This window comes from Nomascus leucogenys, chromosome 17 (genome assembly GCF_006542625.1).
Source record: "Nomascus leucogenys isolate Asia chromosome 17, Asia_NLE_v1, whole genome shotgun sequence".
NCBI classification, from domain to species: domain Eukaryota; kingdom Metazoa; phylum Chordata; class Mammalia; order Primates; family Hylobatidae; genus Nomascus; species Nomascus leucogenys.
In genome coordinates this window covers 20,039,434-20,062,825 of record NC_044397.1, presented here as the reverse complement: position 1 = coordinate 20,062,825, position 23,392 = coordinate 20,039,434, and the positions used below count along the sequence as shown (strand labels likewise).

General features: G+C 40.1%; 1 protein-coding gene across 4 annotated transcripts in view; it reads right to left on the bottom strand.

The window, feature by feature from the left end:
* The window catches only part of ACVR1 (activin A receptor type 1), a 141,346-nt gene that overhangs the window by 33,269 nt on the left and 84,685 nt on the right, over positions 1 to 23,392 (bottom strand). For all 4 annotated transcript variants that reach the window (XM_003266138.3, XM_030796491.1, XM_030796489.1 and 1 more), the window contains 4 exons: positions 12,827 to 13,090; positions 10,625 to 10,836; positions 6,583 to 6,682; positions 2,853 to 2,999 (listed from right to left, as the gene is read on the bottom strand). In XM_003266138.3, the coding sequence (XP_003266186.1) occupies positions 2,853 to 2,999; positions 6,583 to 6,682; positions 10,625 to 10,836; positions 12,827 to 13,090 (723 nt within the window). The remainder of the gene's footprint in view (positions 1 to 2,852; positions 3,000 to 6,582; positions 6,683 to 10,624; positions 10,837 to 12,826; positions 13,091 to 23,392) is intronic.

Here is a 23,392-nt window from a genome sequence, read left to right as displayed (position 1 = left end):
AAGTTTGGGACTTAAAAAGAGGTGAGAAAAAAAATTTTTTAAGACGGATATGGCTTGAGGAAGAATTAAATGACTTATGAAAATGTAAGAGAAAATACATTAAAATGCTTTATACTTGCATACTACTTTATATAAAATTTATGTCACTTTCACATATATTTTCTCATGAGATTTTTCTCAACAAGCTGGTAAGAAAGACATCATTATGCTCATTTTACAGATAATAAAGTTGGTGCTGGGAGATGCCAAGGATCACACAGCTATTTAAGTTGCTATCAACTCTGAATTTGGTGCTAGCTGTCCTGATACCTTGCATAGGAAGGCTCTGTGAGCCAAGAAAGCTCCCCTATTTGGTCATCATCATCATCAGCAACCACAACAGAAGCAGCTAATAATTATTGAGTACTACGTGCCTGGAACTTTATACGCGATCCTCCAAAAACCACACGAAGTAAGTAGATCACATCATTGATATTAGGTTCCTGTAGGTCTGATTCTAGAACCCAGACTCTTGCTGACTATGCCATACTGTCCCCAAACAAACTGATTTCTACTCAGAGAAAAAATAATTTCACATTTTCACCTATGGGACATATGCAAAGCAAACTGAATAATATTTTAGCATCTTCACCCTCTACTTCTTTCTCTCTCTTCCTCTAAGCCTATTCCTATGGCCAGCCCTGAGTCTCCCCCTCCTTCTCTGCTCCCCAATCTGCTTTTTCCCCTTGAAGCTGCTTCTCTTGGAACCCTTAGCTGGCCACAATATGCATCAAAATGTGTTCTTGGACATTAGTTATTCTTAATAAAGAAAATGTTTCTGCTTTAACAGTTTGAACCAAATAATACTAATCTTCAATGATTTTCTTAAAAAATACCCCAAACTCTAACAGCACCACTCAAAAGAAATTATATTACTGTTATATATCTGTGTAGCCTCTACTGATTTCCTCCCCCAAGAAAAAGGAGCTTCTGATTAAATAAATAAATAATAAACGAATACATTTTTATTATCTCACCTTCACTAAGCCCCTTAGGTCTTAGGGAAGAATTTTATCTGTCCCATTAATTATGCTCTAGACCATCAGGAAAAAATTACTTTTAAATAAGCAGGGTTTTTTTTTTTAACTGTTTATCTCTTAAGCGTGAATTATATAACTACATTTGCTTCACGATTCTAGAGTACTTTTATAGAATGTTTGTGTTTTGAGTATAAAACTGTGGTTAAGAGTTAGGCTGCCTAGTGTAATTCCCACCTCCACTATTTAACCTCTCTGTATATTGGTTACCTCAACATTTAAAACTGGGAAAATGAGAGTATCTATCCTCTTATGGTCATGGTGAAGATTCCACAACAAAATGCACCTAATGCACCCATGGTTACCGTGTAGTAATGATCCATTTCATGTTTGTTGTTACTACTGTTGCTATTCTTGTTACGTATAGACATTTAGCTGCAACACAAGGCAGTGTGTGGTAAGAGTTAGAGCAGAGGTACCAAGTGAGAGAATGCAGAAAAGCACAATTAATTCCACTGGGCAAAACTAAAAGGGGCCAAGAGGTTTTGACGGAGGAAGGAATGGTTGGAGGATGTGAAAGGGATACTGAGTGATCAAGAGCAACCTGAGGAAGGACAGTGAGACCTAAATGTTTGTGGCGATCTCAAGGAATGGTCAGTATTAGTAGTAACTGAATGGGGCATACTGATGGTTCAGTGATTCCTGGGAGCCCCAAACCAGGGAGTCTTGAATACCAGTCACAAGTGTTGCAGGAAATTTGGGAGCCATCAAAGACACTGAACAGAATGATCTCTGCTCCCCAGTGGAAGATAACTCCAAGTGGAGAGATGAATTGGAAAGGGAAAGCTGACAGCTGAGGTGAGGAGGATTAAGTGATGACTAGGACCCGATGGGTAAGCAAAAGTGAGAAATCAACTACAGAAACTGAAAAAAATTTGAGATGGAACATCACCACCACACCACGGAAGCAAAGCTTTGAAGCTTTGGACAACTGTCAAATCATTATTTGCAGACAACTTGACTCATTTAAATACTAAATTGGCAGTGCTAAAATAGAAATAAATTTTGGCAATGGCCTTCCTATGAGCCAGACCTAATCCAATAGCCATAAGGTGGCCAACACTATCCTATACAGAGTTAAATTCTACATAAACTTTATATCCACTATTGAAGAAGCACTCCAGGCAGCATTCACCATACATGTATCAGTATAAACACACTTAGAGAAACTTTTCAAAAATACAGAAGTCAATGGGCCTAAGGAGTGTGCTCACCCTTTATACTGCCATAGCAGTATTTCAACGGGCACTTTACATATTTCACAAATGTTGCTAAGCTTTAGTTTCTAAATTAAAATGTATCCTGAATCCCTCTGCAAATCTGGGTTTTAAAAATGATGCCTAGTTTGAAGGAATGTGCATTTAATTACGATATCCCTGGGAGCTGTGAATCTCTAGGAAATAGTCCAAAGATCTTTCTTAGTTTGATTCAAGTAATAAATATTCAAAAAGGGTGGGGTGAGTAGGACAACCAATGAGCCTTGAAGTGAACAATATGGGGCAAATTTTTGTTATTTAAATAACGATCTGCAGATATAGGAATAAGAATTAGCACTAGTGGATTTCCTTTTCATCATCCAGAGAGTCTTAAACTTATTTGCAGATTTAAATAAGAAATTGGTGTTTGAGAAAATTAAACAGCATATAAATGCTAAGGATCCCTATATTGCCTTTTAGGAGACACTCTCAAATTCACATTCACCAAAACGGAGAGAGCAAAGGCAGACAATTATTTCTCCCTAGATACAATTAATGAGGGGGTTATCCTTGTACTTACCTAAGATATTTTCATGCCTCAGCATCACAGTGTTGTACAATTCCGTTTCCCTGAACCATGACTTCTCATCACGGGAGGAGAAGATCTTCACAGCAACATTCTCCCCTTGCCAGCTGCCCCTCCACACCTCACCATACCTGCCTTTCCCTATGGAAAACAAAACATAGGTGACACAGAACAGTAGGCATTTTGGAGGCAGCCAGCCCATCATTAAGAATAAGCCAATTAATTTAGTGCATGCAACTCTTAATCCCTCCATTGCTTACTGGAGAAACTCAGCTTGGGAATATAAATATCACAACCTTTATTTTTTAGCTTTTTTTTTTTGGCCTATAAAGACATACAAAAATAAGGTGGAAGCTGCCCCTCTCATCTACCATATTGTGATAACAAACTGCCTTCTGTATCTGCATTGTATAATTAGCTGCTAATTACTCAGTTTACATTTAAATTCCTCTGTTGAAAGGTATAAAATGCATATGACTTTTAAAACACATGAAAGTAAAACTTAGGAAATGGTACACATTATTAAATTTCAATTGTGTTCTGAAAGCCAAAAAAGTGTACATCAGTAAACTGAATTCCTTCCTTGGTTCCTTCCCCTCACACAGGATCAACATAGGCACTGTCCAAATTGGTGAATTTAGATATGCATTTTTTCCACAAAGGAGAACAATTAAGTTTAAAATGTGTGTTCTAAGGATTAAAAAACAAAAACAAACCAAAACACAATGCTGCATAGAAGATCGACAAGCAGCCACTGCCATCCATAAAGATTTCTTGGCGGAAGATGTATTTCAAAAACAGGATTTGCAAAGTCTTAACTACATAATCCTAGAACAGATCTGACTTCTTCTGATACTGGTCATGGTATTTGTTTGTCAGACAGCTCCTGTGATGCTACAAGTGGGCTACACTGAAAAGGCTACTTGGAGAATACATTTTGGAAAACGTGGCAACTCTACTCGTGATCTAATCTGTTTGGTGCATGGCCCCCTCTTATAGCAGCAACACACTTGTCAGCTTGTCAACTACGTGCTCCCTCTTCTATTCTTCTCTTTAATTATAGGTAGCAGTGATCAGGGAAGTTGGAGGAGGAGGTAATTACCACAAGACCATGAGGATCAACAAGGGGTATAATCAGCCTAGATAACAAGGCAAGAGATATAACTTGCAGGGCAGTGGGGCTTTCTACCCAGGCAAGTGGCTGCTGGAATCACATAGCTTCTAATAAGCAGCTGCAGCACCACCTGCATATACAGGAATACAGTTCTTTGCTGGAACACTAAGCCACTGAAAACCCAAACATGGAGAGAGAAGCAGTTCTCTCCAGGAGACACACCTGAATCATAATCACAACTACTAAATCTGGATTACCTGACAAGAATATCATGTCCCTATTAAATACCAACAACTAACCCAAAAGGATGTTCAATGTGGTTAACAAGTGCTCATTGTGGGCCACTGTTGGGTCACACAAATATAATTTAGTACAGGATTCCTTTTAATAAAGTCATAGCAATTTGCCCAGCATTTATAGCTCAAGATAAGGCCTAGTGCTAAGATACTACAAATACTGGTTGCCAGAAAAATGATATGCTAATCTTTTCCTGCCTTTGATTCTGTTTTGTATCTTTATTTTCCCTTTGTCCTCATTTTGTCATTGGGGATGAGAGCAAAATATCCCAGGGAATTATGGACATAAAATTACCTCAAATCCTTTTTCTAGTTGTTGTTTTAAAGAAAACAGAAGATGAATGTCGAGGTAGGTAAATTAAAATAGAAATATTTTTCAATGGTTTTCAAATGCTTTTAAGTTGTTAAATGCTTTTTGCAAATTCATCATTATGCAGAAGCCCCTAAAACAAAAGCAGAGCTGCCCGAAAGCCCTGGCCATGGAGCCCCACAAAAAGGCTCCCTTAAGGCACCTGAAATTTGTAGTTTCACTGATCGTCATCCAGAAATGACTCCCCTAACCCAACTTCCCATGTCTTTGAACCAAAAATAACATACCATCCATGCAGTTCATCACATATATTTTTACTAAAAGTTGTACCACATGAACACACTAACTACAAGCTCATGAAAGGCATTGCTTTTATTAAAGTCTTTAGTCATAACCCAAGAAAATGCAATAACTATATTTATACTGTTTCAAAAAAAATGCTGAGGAATATCTATAGAACCAGAAACTACATATTTTAAAGGTGCATTACTATTTTGCCATTTGGACTCTGGAGCCAATCTCTGAAGACTAATCTTGAGATAGCTTGCATGGAATAGTAGTAGAGAGGGGAGATGAGACAGGGAAATTTACCTCCTCAATGTCTTCCCACCACTATCCAGATAATCTTATTCATAATCAAAAAAGATACTAGTTAGTACAAGAGGACAACTCTGGTTGAAATTAATGAGCACATTTGGGGCTCTTCCATCTTTATTTTCTCTATTCACAATCTGCCATGGAGGAGAAGCCAGAAGCGGGAAACAGTGACAATAGCTGTAGACCTAGAGAAAGGACAACCAAGCTCCTCCTGGTTACTCCTGTGCCTTAGGGCGGCAGCCACTGCTCTTCCTACCTCTGCCCTTCCCCCTTTCTGCCACTCAGATTGGGGGTGTCCCTCTTCCCATGAAAACAAGAAGAAAATCTGGAGAACAGCAGCCAAGTGGTGGGGGCAGCTTATAGGTCACCTTCCAAAAGCAAAAGATGCAACGGCAGGAGCTGCAAAATCCAGCCCTCGGAAACCATGAGCACTAGGAGGAGGGTATGGAGAGCTTGCCAACCCATTATTGCTACTGCAGCCATCCCTGCAAGCCATCTAAAAGAGAGACTTAGGAAAATGATTATGGAACTTGCAAATACCTGCCACATAAAAGTAAAGCTAACAAAAATCAGGAAATAGGCACTTTGTACCATCTTCCTAGAGAGCCAATCAGCAGCATATAAAACAAGCTATAAAAAAACTTACAAATTTTGACCCAGGAACCCCCAATTCCTGGGAATTTTTTCTGAGAACTCAAAAGAAAGAAACAATGTGTGCAAAATCTTTTTCAAGCAGTATGGTTATAGTTACACTATCATTCCATGGACTGCTACATAATCTTCAAAAATATTTGTGATGTGTACAAACACATGAAATGTTCGTGAGCTTAAAACTGAAAAAAGGGACATAAATTATGTATACATGATTATGTCTACATACAAATATGTTCATGTATGGGGAAAATGTGAGAGGCCACGGAGAAATGTATATCGCTCATATTTAAATAAAGGAGTTATAAAGATCCCTTTGCTAGACTTGGTTTCATTAATTATGTTCATTAATTATTGCCATTAAAAAGAAGAAAAGAATGAGAGGAATTAAAGAATTGCAATAAAGAAGTTTATTGTCCAAAAGCCTACTTACTTCAGAGTATCCGATACCTATGGTAAGGAGCAACCATATCAGTTCATTTTTGGGGCATTCTCTCACCATCCCAAAGGGTCCACCTACAACTGAAAGCTTTTGACTCGGCATTCTCTGTACTCATTAGTGATGGACTCCTTTGATAAGAGCTTAAACAAGTTCAGGTGCTCCAATATGAGTCATACAGAATAGAGACCACATCTCATAAGTTTAATAAGGAAACAACGGGTAACAAAAAGCAGATTTTCCAAGTTCCATCTTTTAGTTCAAAAACACAACTAACACTGCATATTACCCACAAAGAAAGGAAAAAAAAGAATTACCGACACACTCCAACAGTGTAATCTGGCGAGCCACTGTTCTTTGTACCAGAAAAGGAAGACCAGAGCCACTTCCTGATGTACATGAATGATCCAATAAATCCTGTGGTTTAAGACAAGGGGGAAAAGAAACGATTGAGCAATATAGCTCCCACTTTGGAGTATTAGCATGCATGACATTGTAACTCACATGAAGGGCAGCAATCCGGGACACATGGCCTATAAGTGTACATGGAAAGCTCCTCTGGAAGAAGGAAGAAGGACTGGTTTTATTGCTTTTATTTTTTATTTTTTTTGAGACAGAGTTTCACTCTTGTTGCCCAGGCTGGAGTTCAATGGCATGATCTGGGTTCACTGCAACCTCCGCCTCCCGGGTTCAAGTGATTCTCCTGCCTCAGCCTCCCAAGTAGCTGGGATTACAGGCACGCGCCACCATGCCCAGCTAATTTTGTATTTTTAGTAGAGACAGGGTTTCTCCATGTTGGTCAGGCTGGTCTCAAACTCCCAACCTCAGGTGATCTGCCTGCCTTGGCCTCCCAAAGCACTGGGATTAGAGGCATGAGCCACCGCGCCTGGCCAGGACAGGTTTTATTTCTTCAGAATACTAGAAGCTAGCACTTCACCTAATATATGATAGATTTTCCCGAAGGATAAGTAGTCCTTTCTTATATGCAGAGTTTCCAAATAAAATATATAATGAAAGAAGCTGAGCAGTCAAAGTTGAAGGTGTAAATCGGAAAGCCCAAGAAGCAGAGATGATCTCAAGGGAAGCAGTAGAGAGAACAGCAGGTGGAACAGAAAAGGACGGGGGGGTCCTTTCAACTTCAAGAACTGGGTATAATTTACCATATTCTGCTATTCTCACTAAGTATCTGTCAAATGATTCACTTTAGTTGCCATACCAACTAAGGAACTCTAATTAGGAACAAACAAACTAGGAATAAGGAACAAACAACTCTAATGTGATTTGTAATGAAAAGACTCCAATGACCATGTGGATCATTAAATTGGTAAGCTCAGGAAGCAATGGGCTGCCTGGATGGAAGTTTCCTTTTAGGCAGGTGAGGAGCAAAACTATATCAACACCGACTTGTTATTTCTTAATGTGAATCACTCACAAATCAGAGAAGAAAACAAATAAAGCTTTCATTGAAAACATAAAACCAGTGCCCCAAGTTAATGTCTACAAATGAAGGTGTTGGCAAAAACATTCCCAGTTAGTTCATTGATAAGGTTTTCCTTCTTACTCTCAGCATAAAGCCAAGAAGCAGGTATCAGGCCTAGATTACCTGTAATAAACAATATTGTGCCGATGGGTGATAAAGGTAGGGTTGCAGTAATATTGACTTAATATTCCCCAAAGCTCATCCTTTCCCAAACATTTTGGCTGGCCTACTAAAGCAATACATTGATTTGTGTGAATTTCATCTTCTTTCACTTCCTCTGAGCACCAGTGAAGTACTGTTGATCGGCAAAATTACCAAAAGCTGAACATCCAACGGAAGAAATTTAGAACCCTTAAAAACCACAAAAGGGATAATCAACAAGAAAATGAGTGTAGATGAAGCAGAGTTTCATATCTCCCTAACCATTTTCTCTCTTGCGGTTCTTTTTTCTCCTTATTCATTCATTCTTTTTCGAGAAGAATAATTCTGAAAATTAAACTAATGTGTTCTTTTTTTCATAATGTATGATCCTGCTTCTAAACCCTGTTCATAGACCTAAGGAAGGAAAAATAAAAAATCAACCCAAGAGTAACAAACATGTATCTCAGCTCTCAGATGTCAAGCCTTCTTTTTGTTCTTTTCTTTTCTTTAATTCAAGACAGAGTCTCACTATATTGCCCAGGCTGGTCTCGAACCTCTGGTCTCAAGTGATCTTCCCCCTTGGGCTCCCAAAGTGCTAGGACTACAGGCATGAGCCACCATGCATGACCAAGGCTTGTTTTTCAATGTAGATGAGCTGTTTAGTAAGGGTATGATTTGTTGAAATATACAAATGAGCATATTGCTTAAATAAGCAAGTATGTAGACCAATAATGACAACTTGTTTTAAATAGTGTTCTTTACTGTGTTACTATATCATGATATACTGTCACATGACATGGTTGAGTTTAAAGGACTATTTTGGCATATGCTCCATTCCTCTCTCAAAATACTAAAAGCCATTTAAACAGTAATTTATACCAGATATTCCTATTATTGCCCTTGGTAATTAGTTATGTTAGCAGCTCTGAGGAATGAAGTTCTAACTAACCTATTTTAGAATCTTGCTTTGCTAAAGCTTTGTCAGGATTCATCCTCACATCTTCTTGCTACTAACTCAATAAACTCATTTAATTTTCCTTAAAGCTTGAAATAGACTTCTAAGTATATATCTAACAAAAAAAAAATTGTATTTCTCTACTTTTTGAAATGAAATGTCCTTATACTGCATTCTCTTTCCCCAGTTCCACTGTACCATAGTTTAAACAGTAGGTAAATGGAAGCTACAGAAGGTTACTTCCCCCTTTTATATACCAAAAAGTGGCCCAGTGATGGGGCAGGCAGTAGAATGGGATGTTTCCCAGCCCATATCAGGCACTACCAAATGTTTGTGACAACCCGCCAAAGGTGGGTCCTGCAATTGTCCGGGTGTAGCATCTGTGCTACCCAGATGGCTACTGGTGAGGGGATGTCTTCTCCAGCATAAGGGAAGCTGCAGGTAAAGTGTAACTGCAGAACTATCAGACACTTTGAAGCTTGTTGTCTAGCAGAACAAGACTTAACTGCAAAATGATTTCAAATACACATGGGCAACGGCATTAAGTAACACTGAATCACATTAGAAAGTTATTACTTTGATTGTCTTTCAATTAATAGGATCGTGACAAGGAGACAGTCTCAAATTGGTATTGGCATGTCTCTTGCACTCTCAACACCCACAAATCTCAAATTTTTCAGAGTAAGCATCAGACTCAGCATAATATCCATGCAGAATGTTATTATTTTTTCTTTTGCACTTTATGATAACCTTCTATTTAGAGCAAGTGATACCCTTTCCCCACTTAAAGTTCAAAGCGTCTTTAAAATGAACACTTGGTAAGCAATTTTAAAAGGTAAATAAAAGGAGATAGTCACTTTTTAATGTGATTTTATCATTTAAAAATATGCAAAAGAATAATTTTTTAATGTATAAATACAATAGTTTCTAACACCGTGCAGTCCAACGGGTTAATCACTAGCCACACATTGCCATGAACAAGTAAACTGTGGCTGATGTGAATTGATATATGCTATAGGTGTAAAATACACACAAGATTTTGAAAACTTACTTCAAAAGCAAAAAGAATATAAAATTTACATTAATAATTTTTTAATCAATTATACGTTGAAATGACAAAAATGGTATGTATTTGGTTGGATATCTGTTAAAATTTAATCTACTTTTAAGAAACTTTTTGGGTTTTTTCGTTTGTTTGTTTTTAAGGTGGCTAATTGAAAATTTTAAATTACATATGTGATGCACATGTTTCTATTGGACAACACCAGTTTAACCAAATGACTGCACTCCACAAGGGGGCACCACAGGAGCATACAAAATTTAAAAGCTGCTTTTTTGGATGTCAAGTTTTTAAGCCTTAAATTACAGGGTGTTGAAATAATCTAGAAAGGAAATTAATATTTAATATTAAGCAAAGGGTGCCTTTTTAAAAGAGCACTTTTATGGCTAAAAATAGAGTAACTGAAGACCACAAATTCCAACCCTCCAAAATTGTAGGCAACCATTCTGTCTCTTTTGCTTTACTCCTCAGAGAAAAGTAACTAACTACCAACACTACTGAAATAAATCCCATCCCTTATTTAAATGTCTATCTAAAATGGCTGTTCTGACATGGGAAGACTACACAGGTGCCAGCATGTGCTTGTCTAGGACATAAGTAACCAACAGCATGTGTGTACACTGTTCAGTCACTCATTACTGGTTAGCGTTTCATGCTCAAAATAAGAACGTGTCTCCAGACATCTTCCTTATGCTTGGGATTCCTTGTGGGGTCACGACTTACTGCTAAAGTGCTGTCTCCAACATTGGTGGTGATGAGCCCTTCGATAGTGCCATACTCCACGTCTCGGGGATTGAGGCGTTCTTGGTTGCGCCTTTTAAATTTTCGGAGAGCAACTCCCAGCAGGCAGGCTAAAAGACATACTGCGAACACTACAGAGAGAATAATGAGGCCAACCTCCAAGTGGAAATTCTGTGTTCCAGGGAAGGATTTTCCTGGAGTTGGGGGAGAAAAGGGGAATTAGTTGTAAGGATCACTGCTTACTTATTATTAGCATAACCAATATCCTAACAAGTAGCTCCTGATCCTGACCACATAACCTCACAACTCACGAAGTATTCAAACTAAAACACTTCCTAATACCTGGCCAATGGCCCAGACATTTTAACCATCATTCAATTAGACACAACTAGAATTTGAAAAAATTCCACTGGGAATCAATTGTATTAATGCATGAATGTGAGAGTGCTTTTAAAATATAAAGTACTGTACAAATCTTTGATATTATTCTTATTAACTTGGATTTGGTATGTTTCACCATCAAGCCCTTACAGACACTCTACTATCCTTAAGAGAAAGGGCTACCTGAGCTAAAACCAAATTACCCATCTGTGGTCTCTGTCTTTAATATATCCTGGGTGTCTACTGCTGATTTCTCATTGATTTTTTTACATCACAATTTCTGCCTAGGAACCCATCCATTCCTCTCTTCATTTACTCACTTATTCAGACATTCATTTACTGATTCACGCCCTGGGTTCAGACCTCTTCATGACATTATGTCATCAGGCCCTGTTCTTCCCTACATAGGCCTTACCCATTTCCATATTACTGGTCTCTTCAGCCATCCAATCACAAGCCTAACTTCCTTTACATATTTGTTTAACTTTCCAAGCCCAACTAATCAACAGCTTGGCATACATCATACTCCATGGCATATGTCATTTGTATGAGAAAGCGTAAAACTAACAAAATGCAACACTGAATTATAAATACTGTGGCCACCCTAATCAGATTAGAATGTCCTGAAATTAAAAAAAAATCTTCTATTAAAACTCAAGGTCTAGCAGAGTGATCTGCAGATTAGAAACTTCACAGTTGGTATAATAATGTTTGTATGAATTCAGACATTTGTTTATGTCTATCCACCCAATTAATGAAAATTTAACTCACAAAGTGTAACAGTAAATTTTATTCCATCAAGGACCCTTTTAGTTTTAACCATGTAAATACTTGATCTCTTTTAAAACCCTTTTGATTATTCAATCCTATTTGCTTGTCAGAATTTAACTTTTTCCATATGCCTTAAAGTCATCACCATAACTTCAAAATTACTAGAACATGATCTTGCATCAGCTTTTTTGTTCTTCTGCCTCCTTCCTTGCTGGCTGACATTTCTAGTTTTGGGTGCTCATCGTTACCTCTCCTCCACTTTTTGGTTTGTTTCTTTTTTCTGAGTGCAAAATTAAATAACTAAACCTATTAAAAATGTACTATATGGTAAGAGAATAAATTTGACTTAGAATGAGTCTACAGAAATGTTTGCAGAGACTTTAAGATTGCAATTTAGGGCTTATTTAATAGGGAAACAGTTTCAGAGGTGGACTGGTTTCCTTAGCATATGCAATCTGTACTGATGGTAGAGAGAAGATTCCATAAAAACTGCAGGGTTTGTGTGAAATCTCATCCTGCTTCAAGTTTCAGTGATAGGGTCACTGGGCATCAGATATGGGAGAAGAGGTCAGTGAGCCTTCTTTTGTCTCCTTTCTCATAAAACAGGAAAGGCATTCCATTCAGTCACCAGTCCTTTCTGTTTTCCTCCCTACACACCTGACGCAGAGATGAGTATTTACTACCAGAATTGTTTCAGAAACTATGAACGACATCATGGGTCAGTAACATAAAAAGGTATTGGGAGCTGTTCACCTGAGTCACAGCAACCAAGAGAAAGCTAACTGGTCAGCCAAGCTGTCCCAAAGATGGACATCACCTTGCTTACATTCCCCAAAATGCCCATCCTTCTTTTAGATGCCAAAAGGCTGGTCCTTTCTCTTCTTCACCCAAGGATACCTTCCTTGTAGCTCTTCGCCTCTGATTCAAAATGTAGGTGGAATGCCTCATAGCTACTTAGATCTTTAACCCACACGGACCCAGGACAACACTAACAAAACCCCTTGGTCTAGAAATAGAAAAGTCCATGGGAACCTTTAGTGGGCAGCTGGGCCGTGATGTTCCTGTTACACCAGTCCCCTTGGCAGCACTCCACGGCTTGGCCAGGGGATGGTGGGGTCTTACAGGTCATCTTTCCCTGCTCATAAACCTGGAAGCAGCCTTTCTGGTAGACGTGGAAGCCATCGTTGATGCTCAGTGAGGAAAAGCACTGCTGGCCTTCACAGTGGTCCTCATTACCGCAGGAGAGACCTTCACACACACACATGTAGAGTTTGGGGTTGACCTTGGGCTTCTCATCTGCAAAGGAGAGACAGGAAAGGAAAAAAAAAAAAGAGGAATTACCGTATGAGTTTCACCTTCATTGAGGGAATGACCATTCCAAACACCTCTATCAACAGAAAGTCAAGCTAAGCATCACCATCAACCATGAGGTCCACATTCTGTCACCTTGTCACCTAACCAACCAACAAATAATAACTGCCTCTCAACATAGCGATTCATTTATATAAGCCGTGCACCCTTTTAGATCATATTAGGACAAAGACTGGCTATCATCTGTCCACAGACTTCCGAAAATGAGCTTCTCCCCCTGTGGTGTTCATATAACCTTCAGCTTGATTGGCTCTCAGATCCCAATTATTGCATCAAAATAAAATGTTTTACTGGAACATAATGTTTATCACCTTTATTCTATTCCCCAAAAAAGTTTGTAAATATATGGCAGCTATTAATACCAATTTTTTTTCTTTTTTTTTTTTTGAGACGGAGACTCGCTCTGTCACCCAGGCTCGAGTGCGGTAGCGCGATCTCGGCTCGCTGCAAGCTCCGCCTCCCAGGTTCACGCCATTCTCCTGCCTCAGCCTCTCCGAGTAGCTGGGACTACAGGCGCCCACCACCACGCCCGGCTAATTTTTTGTATTTTTAGTAGAGACGGGGTTTCACCGTAGTCTCGATCTCCTGACCTCGTGATCCGCCCGCCTCGGCCTCCCAAAATGCTGGGATTACAAGCGTGAGCCACCACGCCCGGCCTATTAATACCAATTTTTGCTAGCTCTGTACAAATCCCCATCAACTCGTAAAACAAGGAATGCTGACATTCTTGCAGCTACATGGCAGAAATATACTACAAACTGAGTATCCCTTACTCGAAATGTTTGGGACCAGAAACGTTTCAAATTTAAAAATTTTTCTGGATTGGGGAATAGTTGTATTTATCCCGCCTGAGCATCTCAAATCCAAAAATCCAGAATTCAAAATGCTCCAATGAGCATTTCTATTGAGCATTGGGTCAACGCTCAAAAAGGTTTGGATTCCAGAGCAGTTCAAATATCAGGTTTTGGGATTTGAGATGTTCAACCTGTAATATAGTAAGAGTTTGCAAGGCTGTACAATCTATAATTACAATCCATGGTACCAATATTTCCAGCTAGATGCCTAGACTAACTTTTTCACTAGTGGTAACACTAAAGTTTACATAGATTATAGTGGGAATTAATAGCTGCTTAAGAATTTTTGGCTGGCAGAAAAAAATGGTGCCAAATATGGAGAATGAGGGCACAAGGAGACAAAGAGAACCGAATAATGTTTGAACAGTAAGGTGACAGGTGGGACCACTGGAAGAACACACACCTAGGGAGTTCAAGGTGCAATGGAAAGAGGCAGAAACGATGATCAGGGAAGCACACCTAATCACTCCGCTTGTCTCTTTCTGAGAATACTTATTTGCATCTGCATTTTCACATTACTCTCTTGTCAGTATGATTAGTTTAGACTTGCTGGTCCCACAGTTTCTACTAGTGGGGAAGGAAGAGAGGATAAAATGTAAACAGCCAAGTCCTAGAGGCCACTGATTAGTTAGCTGAGGCCACTTTTGCCGAAGCACTGTTCATATTAGGAAATTCAGCTTTCAGAGCTCCCTCCAAAGGTCTATGGCACATAGAGGCCGCCTTCTAATCCCTGAACCCTCAGTAGTGGGTCTGTGAGATAAATGCTTCTTTCTTAAAATAACAGGTCGGATGGCTGTGCTTTCCAGAGGAGACCTTAAGGTAAGGTCTTTGAAAATGTCAAGTTCATTTACACAGATTTGTGTGGGTGTGTGTAGAGATGTGGGTTATCTCAAAAAGAGAAAAGCATTCTTAATCTTTCTTCTTCCCTCTTCAAAGAAGTGGAAAAATAGTTCACTGCCCACTGTAATGTGGGTGCCTCGTCCCACAGAGTAAGTGCATGCAGACACACAGACACAGCCTTCTATTTATAATTGACTTGCTAGTTCCTTTGAAAACCACAAGGGGCTCATCCAAGAGCAAAGACATGCCTGAAAGCAGAAAATCCAAAATAGCCGCTGACAGTCTATGTATGTCACCAGTCTCACCCCTGAGAATCAAGAGCCCTCAAACATTTTTAATGAGCAAAAGTTTTAATGAGCAAAGAAATAGTCTTTATGTTCCTTGCCTGGAGAAATCCGAAGGAAATTCCAGCACCAATCTATTTCTATGAGGATGAGAAACATGTATATCTGTTGACATAATCCAGCAAAAAGTTTACACTTGCCAAAAGAGAGCTGAAAGATAATATTTCCAGGGAGTCTAGACATGCTTGCCACTCTTGAATGGCACAAAGCAGGCTGAGGGCTGCCAACTATGCTGCCCAACAGGTGATGATTCTTTGGAGGGAAGTGGATGGGTGGAGTGAGGGGGAGAGTTCATGGTGTCAGACTAATTTGCTTGTGATCTATGGCAGGGAATTGAAAAGACTATGCTTAAACCTGAAATAATGCAATTTATGTAAATTTGAAACACAAACATATATTTTAACATCCCGAGTACTTTTAAAAGATCATAGATACCCCAGGATATATACCTAACCCATTGAAGAGTATGTGCCTATTGACACTGGTTTGGGGATAAGGGGTTAGCGCTGGGATGAAAGAGCAAAATAAAAATAAAGTAGGAGAGAGTTGTTCATGGACTGATAATGAATTGACGAGTATGATTTACTCAGCTCGCTGAATGTACGGGCTGCTAAGAATAACAATAAACCAGCAACGCTAGACTAGAGAGAGCCTGCTTATCATTGGTCCTAAATGGTCCTAAATGGACAGTCCAGGGCACCAAAGGATTAAGGATACCCATGCTTGTAATTTAAAAATGCCAAATTTAAAAAAAATAAAGTAACAACAACAATCATTTCTCTAATGTGCTCTCAAAATAAACTGTTTTTAAAGTTCCATCCCAAACTGAATTCTAAGTACACAGATGCAGGAAGGAGCACTGCTTTTCCAAGGTCTCTAGTTTTTGACAGGCTGTGCAGGGAGCCTGACAGACGTTTGGACTATAACCTAAAGAGTTTGCCAGACGTGACAGCCTCAAGTAAATATCACCTTCAGTAAAATTTAACTCATTATACCTAACTCCGTGGTGTACCTAGGCTTTAATCCTGCAGGGTCACAAACTAAGTCAAACGGATTCGTCTGTTTATTAAGCACTCTCTTTAAATTCTTTATATACTTTCTGTAGTTGTATGTAGACAACCAGGGATTAACTACCTGTAAGTTGGTGATTCTTTTCAGTAAGATGTGAAATACCAGGGTTTTCATAACCTACCCTTCACAACTGGGGAAAAAGGCAAGGAAAGACAACTGTTAATGATACGTAATAATTAACTCAATCTCTGATATGAAAGAACCCTGAGCTGAGTCTAACAGTCAGCTAACTGGGAAGTACAAAACCTTCACTAACTTCTGTTTCCTATTCTGTTCCTCATCCACTGTTCAATCTTCTTACTTTGTATATTCCCATATAACTAATTAGCAAAGTCCTTCATCATGTATTTATTTTTTATATATACCCAAATATAAATGAAGACCCTAAATTCATAAGAATGACAGAATGACCACACAGGTGCACACACATGCATGCACACACTCACATTCACTACATGCCACTTTGGCAATTTCATCTGACAGAGTGGAGTAGATGGAAGTATTTTCTGAACTAGAATTACTAGGTCAACAAAGAAGGTTAAAAGCAAGGTAGTAATTGCATTCTCGGATCTTAATATCCACAATTCTAAGGAAGACAGCAGGACTCAAAATGGCCATGACTCACTTTTTCAGTCTTGTCAAATTTAGGAATAAGCATAACATGTGTGGGCCTGTGATATTTTATTTGGTGTGGGAGTGGGGGTGGGGTTTGAGAATGATCACAAAACCCCTTTCAGGGCCACAGGTATGGGTGTGTGGACTCCTAATCTTTCAGGCTGTGATATAAATACAGTACACATCAAGGAACACCAAGGAACAGATAATCAGATTCTGTGACTGATTTTCAACAGTACTGACAGGAAGCACCGTATCTGATGTAAAGTATTTTACACTTGCCTGTGCGAATATCCAGGAAGTGCCCTGGCAGAAGGCAGAAAGTCTCCTCCACCTAATTGACATTCATTTGAATAATTCAGTAATTTAAATGTCAAGCCAGAGGTATTCCCTCTCTGCAGAGCTCACCCACATTGTTTGTTCTAGAAGGCACCTCCCGGCATTACTCAGTGTTATGGCTGGCACTGCGTGCCCTTTGTATCACCAGAGCCAGAGCCGTGTGAAAATACTCGCAGCCTGGGCTGGCTGGGAACAGCAGGGAGTTCTGACCACAAACAGAGACTGCCTCGGAACCACCAGGGAGAATACGGGGCTGGCTCCACAAACCAGCGGTACAGGCTGGGAATCCCAGGAGTTCACCATGGCCAGCTCTTTAAAAAGATTTTTCCTGCTCTGTATGATCCTCAGTTCACCATCTGGGCACACCTCCTCCGAGTCTAATGCTGGACTGGCAGAGAGAGAGGCAGACCAAAGAGCATCGTGGACTTTTAAAAACTGTCCACAATTTGGTATAACCTTGTACTTCATGGTAAAAGTATTCACATTTATGTTTAAGCGGGACTTTAGCAATCACAACACTATGGACTTACCTATTCACGCCTGCCCAGTCATGCACTCTGCAATGCTTTAAGGCATTGAAACTGAGTATCACTCTAAATGGTGCACAAAAACCAACATTTCCCACTGATGTCTTTGACATAAAAGACAAATAAGAAAATGCTACAAGTAAACAAACTGGCCCATGGCCATGATTTGTCCTAGAGGGCAGCAAAAGGAACAGGCTGAATTTTTTACTAGTTCACCTCAAAGTAGCACAAATCATAATGCAGAAATTAGACTGTAATTATAAAAGTCCAATAGCTCAAAATTTGTATAGCTAAAAAAGGAACTCAAGTATCCCTGGACTCCTTCCAACACTCTAAACAATTCATTCATTTGAAATGGCAAGCTTATATGAGGTTTATAGATTATAGGAGTCCTTCCATCGTCTCCTAATCCGGGAGCAGTTTGGCACCTCTCCAGAATTGAAAGCATTTGAGATCTCTGGCATTAAACAAAGGCTTTAAGAAGGATTTTGCAATGCTAGGTATCACTGCCAGCAAGCCTGCTCCTAAGACAGAAACACAAAGGTCCGTCTGGAATGCCTAGTGAAGGGCATTTGATCCTCTGACAAGAGGACAGGCTATATGCTCAGGGATAAAATACACCCAGTGCCTAAATAATCTCTCATTATAAAACACTCATTTAGGGAACTCAAATCATTTTTTTTCCTTATCCGAGAGACTGACACTTAGTTGTTGTAAAGCCAAGAAGAAAATGTATTTCAGCAGTTATGGGGGCAAATAGAGGCGTTCAAATGAGATTGCATATAAATTGAGTATCAACAACAAAAACTTCCATGATTTTGAACTCCAGATGTATTCTTCCTCCAATGTTCCCTGCCTCAGGAAATGGCATTCCCATTCATTCAGATACACAAGCCTGACTCTCTCGGGCTTCCATCACGCTCAAAGTGGAGACCAGTCATTAACCTGGCCTACAACTGCTGGCTGACCTGATCCTTGCATGCTCTTCAGACTCCCCTTCAGTTATTGGAAGTTCTTAAAAGGCTTCTTCTTCCTGCTTAGGGATCTCAGGTCCTTTTAAGTATGGAATTCCTTCCACGTTGAATGCTTATCTCCCTCCAGTCAACACCTCTCCACCTAGTTAGTGCCTATCTACTGTGCAGATTTCACCTTACATGTTACTTCCTCAGAGAAGCCTTTGTTCACACACCCAGATTTAAAGTAGGAACCCCTCTTTAGCTACAGCCATACTTGTGTCTGCATGGCTGTTGAATGTCACCTTTCCTATAGATTGTAAGCACCATGAGGGTGAGTTGCATCTATTAATACTTTGCTCACCGTTGATTACATACCCCACAACAGCGTCAGTGGTTGGCAGGAGTGCAAGCCTGAAGAATATTTGCTTCAGAATGAATTTTCCCTTCACAGAAAGGATTTAGAGGTGGAGAGAGACCTGATGCTGGTTTTCAGAGCAGGCTGAGCCCATAAAGTCTTTAAATGTCAGCACAGATCTTAAGGCAGGGCTTAGTCACCAAGCCGGCATGCCTGAGCAAACCATTTCTTCCTAGAAGAGCTTGCCATACCGTCACATCTGTTCACCTACTTGGGCTCACGAATATAGAAAATTAGTACTTTTTGTGATGTGGTAGGTTTATTGTTTGCTTGTTAATTTGTTAAAAGAAACAGGTAAAATACAAATGTTCCTTAAAAAAATGAGGACCTATTTAATACGTTAATAGAATAGCTGGGCTCTGTGGGTGGTCCTTCTCTGGATGGCTGATTTGAGGACTCTGGGCTACGGTGATTAGAATCATCAAAACACAACACATACCTGCAACTCGTCAGCTTGGAGAGGTCAGTGCAGGACTTGGCTGCCTAGTCGAGAAAAAGCTGCCCCTGCTCTTTGCTGTCATTTTTTCCCTGGTCTTTGCTGCCATATTTTATCCCTATCAGTGAAATAATGGCACCTTCAATAGGGAGTGGGGAAGAGAGAATTACATCATTTTCCCCTTCTTGCTCTGCTGAAGGTGATAAGGATTCCTAAGTCATCCTGCATTTGAACTGCTGCAGCTGAGAAAAAAAAAAAAAGTGCCATCTGTTTATTTTGTGTCTGGGCTGACTCCTTGTCTCTGAAATAATCCCTGTAAATTAAGCCTATTGCAGCAGCCACACCTTCTATTTAGAAGCCAAAAAACTCAGCCTGTTTTCAAGTGACTAACAAATTAAAGAACACTGTGGGGTAATGACCTAAGACAATATTGGTCTGTCTTTTCCACGCTTTTTATGATTCTCTGAATGTTGCAAAGACTTGGCTTTAACAAATACAGCATATTAAGGAGTTGTTTTAACTCCTTAATATGGGAGAAAATAATGACCCCTTTCTTCATTTTGTCTTCAAACTTCTTGAATGTCTGCTTCAGAGAAACAAAGGATTACAAGGCCTACTGGGAGCTGCCTACTGAGGAATACTTTAAAAACCAAAAAATACTGTCTCCTCAGCGTATGTGCCAATGGCCATGTCTAAGTGGAGCTCTAGTTATAGGGAGAGTAACAGAGAGTAGAATAATCTGGAGGAACAGGGAAGAAAGTCCCAGCGAATTGTAAACATTTCAGAAGTCATTCCTTGTTTAGTCTTAGGAGAGAGCCAGGAATGTGGTTCCATCGATTGAATGTCTCAGGCTGGAAGCTCTGTTCGTGCCACAGGAAGAACTGTTGATTCTGAGGAATCACTTTTCGTTGTTTTCCCCACCTCCTCGGGCTAACCAGAGAGTGTATGGCATTTCAGTAAGGGTTTCCTACCTGGGCTCTACACTGAGAATTTTGGTTTTACGGGAGACATTTAACAATGGGCTCTAGATGAGACAGAACAGTGGAGAAAGAGCCAGCGGGTGGCTTTTGTGCTTAACTCTCCACTTCAATTTCTCTTCTTGCATCCTACTGTACCTCTCTCTCTGGGATTCATGGACTGGGCCTCCTCCAAGGTTGCCAATCTCAGCTCTGGTTACCATCAGCGAACCTCCACCACACCCCTACGGCCTTTCTGGAAGCTTTCAAACCACAGAGACAAACCCTTCAAAAGTTAAGCAGGGCTCCAATTTGTTTAACAAGTCTTGAAATGCAGCCTTCAGGCACTGCGGCACCCACAGCTAAAGGTGAAAATGTCCTGAATTAGTTAAACTCCCCTTCCCTAGCTCCACAACTTATCCTACCCCAGAGAAAAGCACAGAGGGAACAAAGTAACTTCCAGACTAGAGTAGTCCCCACTTATCCCCCCTTATCCACCATTTCACTTTCCACTATTTCGGTTACCTACCGTCAACCACAGTCCAAAAATATTAATCAAAAAATTCCAGAAATGAACATTTCCTAAGTTCTAAGTTGTGTGCCGTTTGAGTAGCATGATGGAATCTCACATTGTCCAGCTCCATCCTGCCCAGGACATGAATCATCCCTCTGTCCAGCGTACCCACACTGTAGATGCTACCATCCTGCTAGTCACTGAGCAGATGTCTTGGTTACCAGATCCACTGCCATGGTATTGCAGGTGCGTTCAAAGAACCCTTCCTTTACTTAATAACTGCCCCAAAGCACAAGAGTGGTGATGCCAGCCTATTGTTACAATTGTTCTATTTTACTTTAAGTTATTGTTGTTAATCTCTTCCTGTGCCTAATTTATAAATTAAACTTTATCCTAGACATAGGAAAAGATATAGTATATATGAGGTTCAATACTATCTGTGGTTTCAGGCATCCACCAGAGGTCTTGGAATGTATTCTCCATGGATAAATAGGGGGCTGCTGTATTTACTTTCCATCCTAGATGAAGCCAAAGAGATTTTAAAATAACAGTCAAAAGGGTAAAAACTTGGGGCAGAGTCCAAGCCCCTGATAATGCTACTTCCCTATCCTCCAATTTCCCTATTCACTTCGCAAGGCCCTACCAAGTCCAGAACTCCATGAAAGGTTAATGAAGAAAGGAATCCCATGTCTTCAATCCCAGGAAGACATGCCTGTGCCTCTGTATACCAGCCTTCATAACTTGATCTTTGCTTTATATATCTTCTTTCCCCTATCAGTCTAATATAGTCCAAAATAATTCATTAATTCTCGGGTTTAACATATTGAACAAGATTGGCTTATCACTCATAGAATAAAGATCTTACAGTCACAATGAGACAGTTAAATTTGAGTCATTTTGAGCTTGTTCTTTTTTTACCTCTGGGCCCACAGAAAGGCTCCAGGTGCCTACACTCCAGGTAGAAACAGAAAGCATCTCATTTGAGTGCTGTGAAGCAGAACTGGCTTTTCAAACACACAGTCCTCCCCTTCGATCTGTGCCATGGCAAACCATTCCCAGCTTCTACAATAATTTTGGACTTTGGCAGAAGAAAGCCAGCTAAATCTGAGATGTGTCACGAGGCCACTGGCTGGGGAGCAAGAATATCTAAACACAAATCCAGGCAAGAGCAACAAGCAAGAGTTTCCGCAGATTCCCTCTGGCTCCTGTAGCTGCAGATCACTGACAGCCTAAAGATAACCCAGGTATCTACAAAGGGTCACTTTTAAATAGTAGCTTTAATGCCACCAGTCATTTCAGAAGCATTTCCTTCCAGAGCCTGCTTCCATCCACACTGGCCACCAAGTCTGTCCAACAATGGCAAGCTTGCCGAAGAGATTAAAGTCCATTAGGAAATGGAAGAAATCCCAAAAGGGAACAGACAGCTCCTGACATGCTGGGATTCTATTCTGTGATTGTACTTGTGCCAATATTTGGAATACTGAGAAATAATAATCTAGCAAAGAGACACCTTGTAGAAATGACTAACAATCACCAGGGATTAAAGAGCAGGTATAAAATGAAACAAAATAGTTTAACTCCAAAACTTTCTAAAGCTGAGGCTGTATAAACCATGGATGGCTACCACTAGGAGACTTTTAGGAAAGCCTTTCTCTCCACGAGAAAACTTACTTAGTTTACTGAACTGCTGTAAGGAGAACAATATGAAGTCTTCAGGCACATACATAGCCAGTGTGGCCACCCACTAACCACAGAAGCACCAAATGGAACTGCTCAGAAGCCTGCTGCTTTTTTTTCTTCCTTTTAAGTAGGGCCAAAGTTCCCAAGATCTTCCTAAGACCATTAAAATCTGCTCAGCACCTCACCTGTCTACTGAGTAAGTCCACATTGTCCTAAATGGCAGTCGTCCAGGAGCTGGTGTACAAGGGACAGGTGCTCAGTGGGCTATTTTCAGTTGCTATCAGTTCAGTCAGGAGCTGCACAGGCTCAGTAGGCAGGCAAGTTTTGGTTCCGTTTCAAACTCTGGGCAGCCAAGAGACATACACCTTCACAGCTGCCAGGGCAACCAGCTGCCCAGTGCTCCTCCCAAGATGGGAGCAATGAAAACAGTGTAACCTGGCCAGCCAACATGCCAGTGAGCAAGCTGTACCTCTCATTTCACTGCCTGGGTTATTCTGAGCTGGGCTTATTGACACTCCATGGCAACACAGGAACAAAGGGCCAGCTAGAGGGATTTAAATGTCCTGCAAAAGTTGCTAGAAAAGTCAGCAGCTCTGGCTTCTGCTTTCATAATAAAACTAGCAATAGCATTATTATTAGATATTGTTGTTTTGTCACTGTTATCATCATTTGTGGGCCAC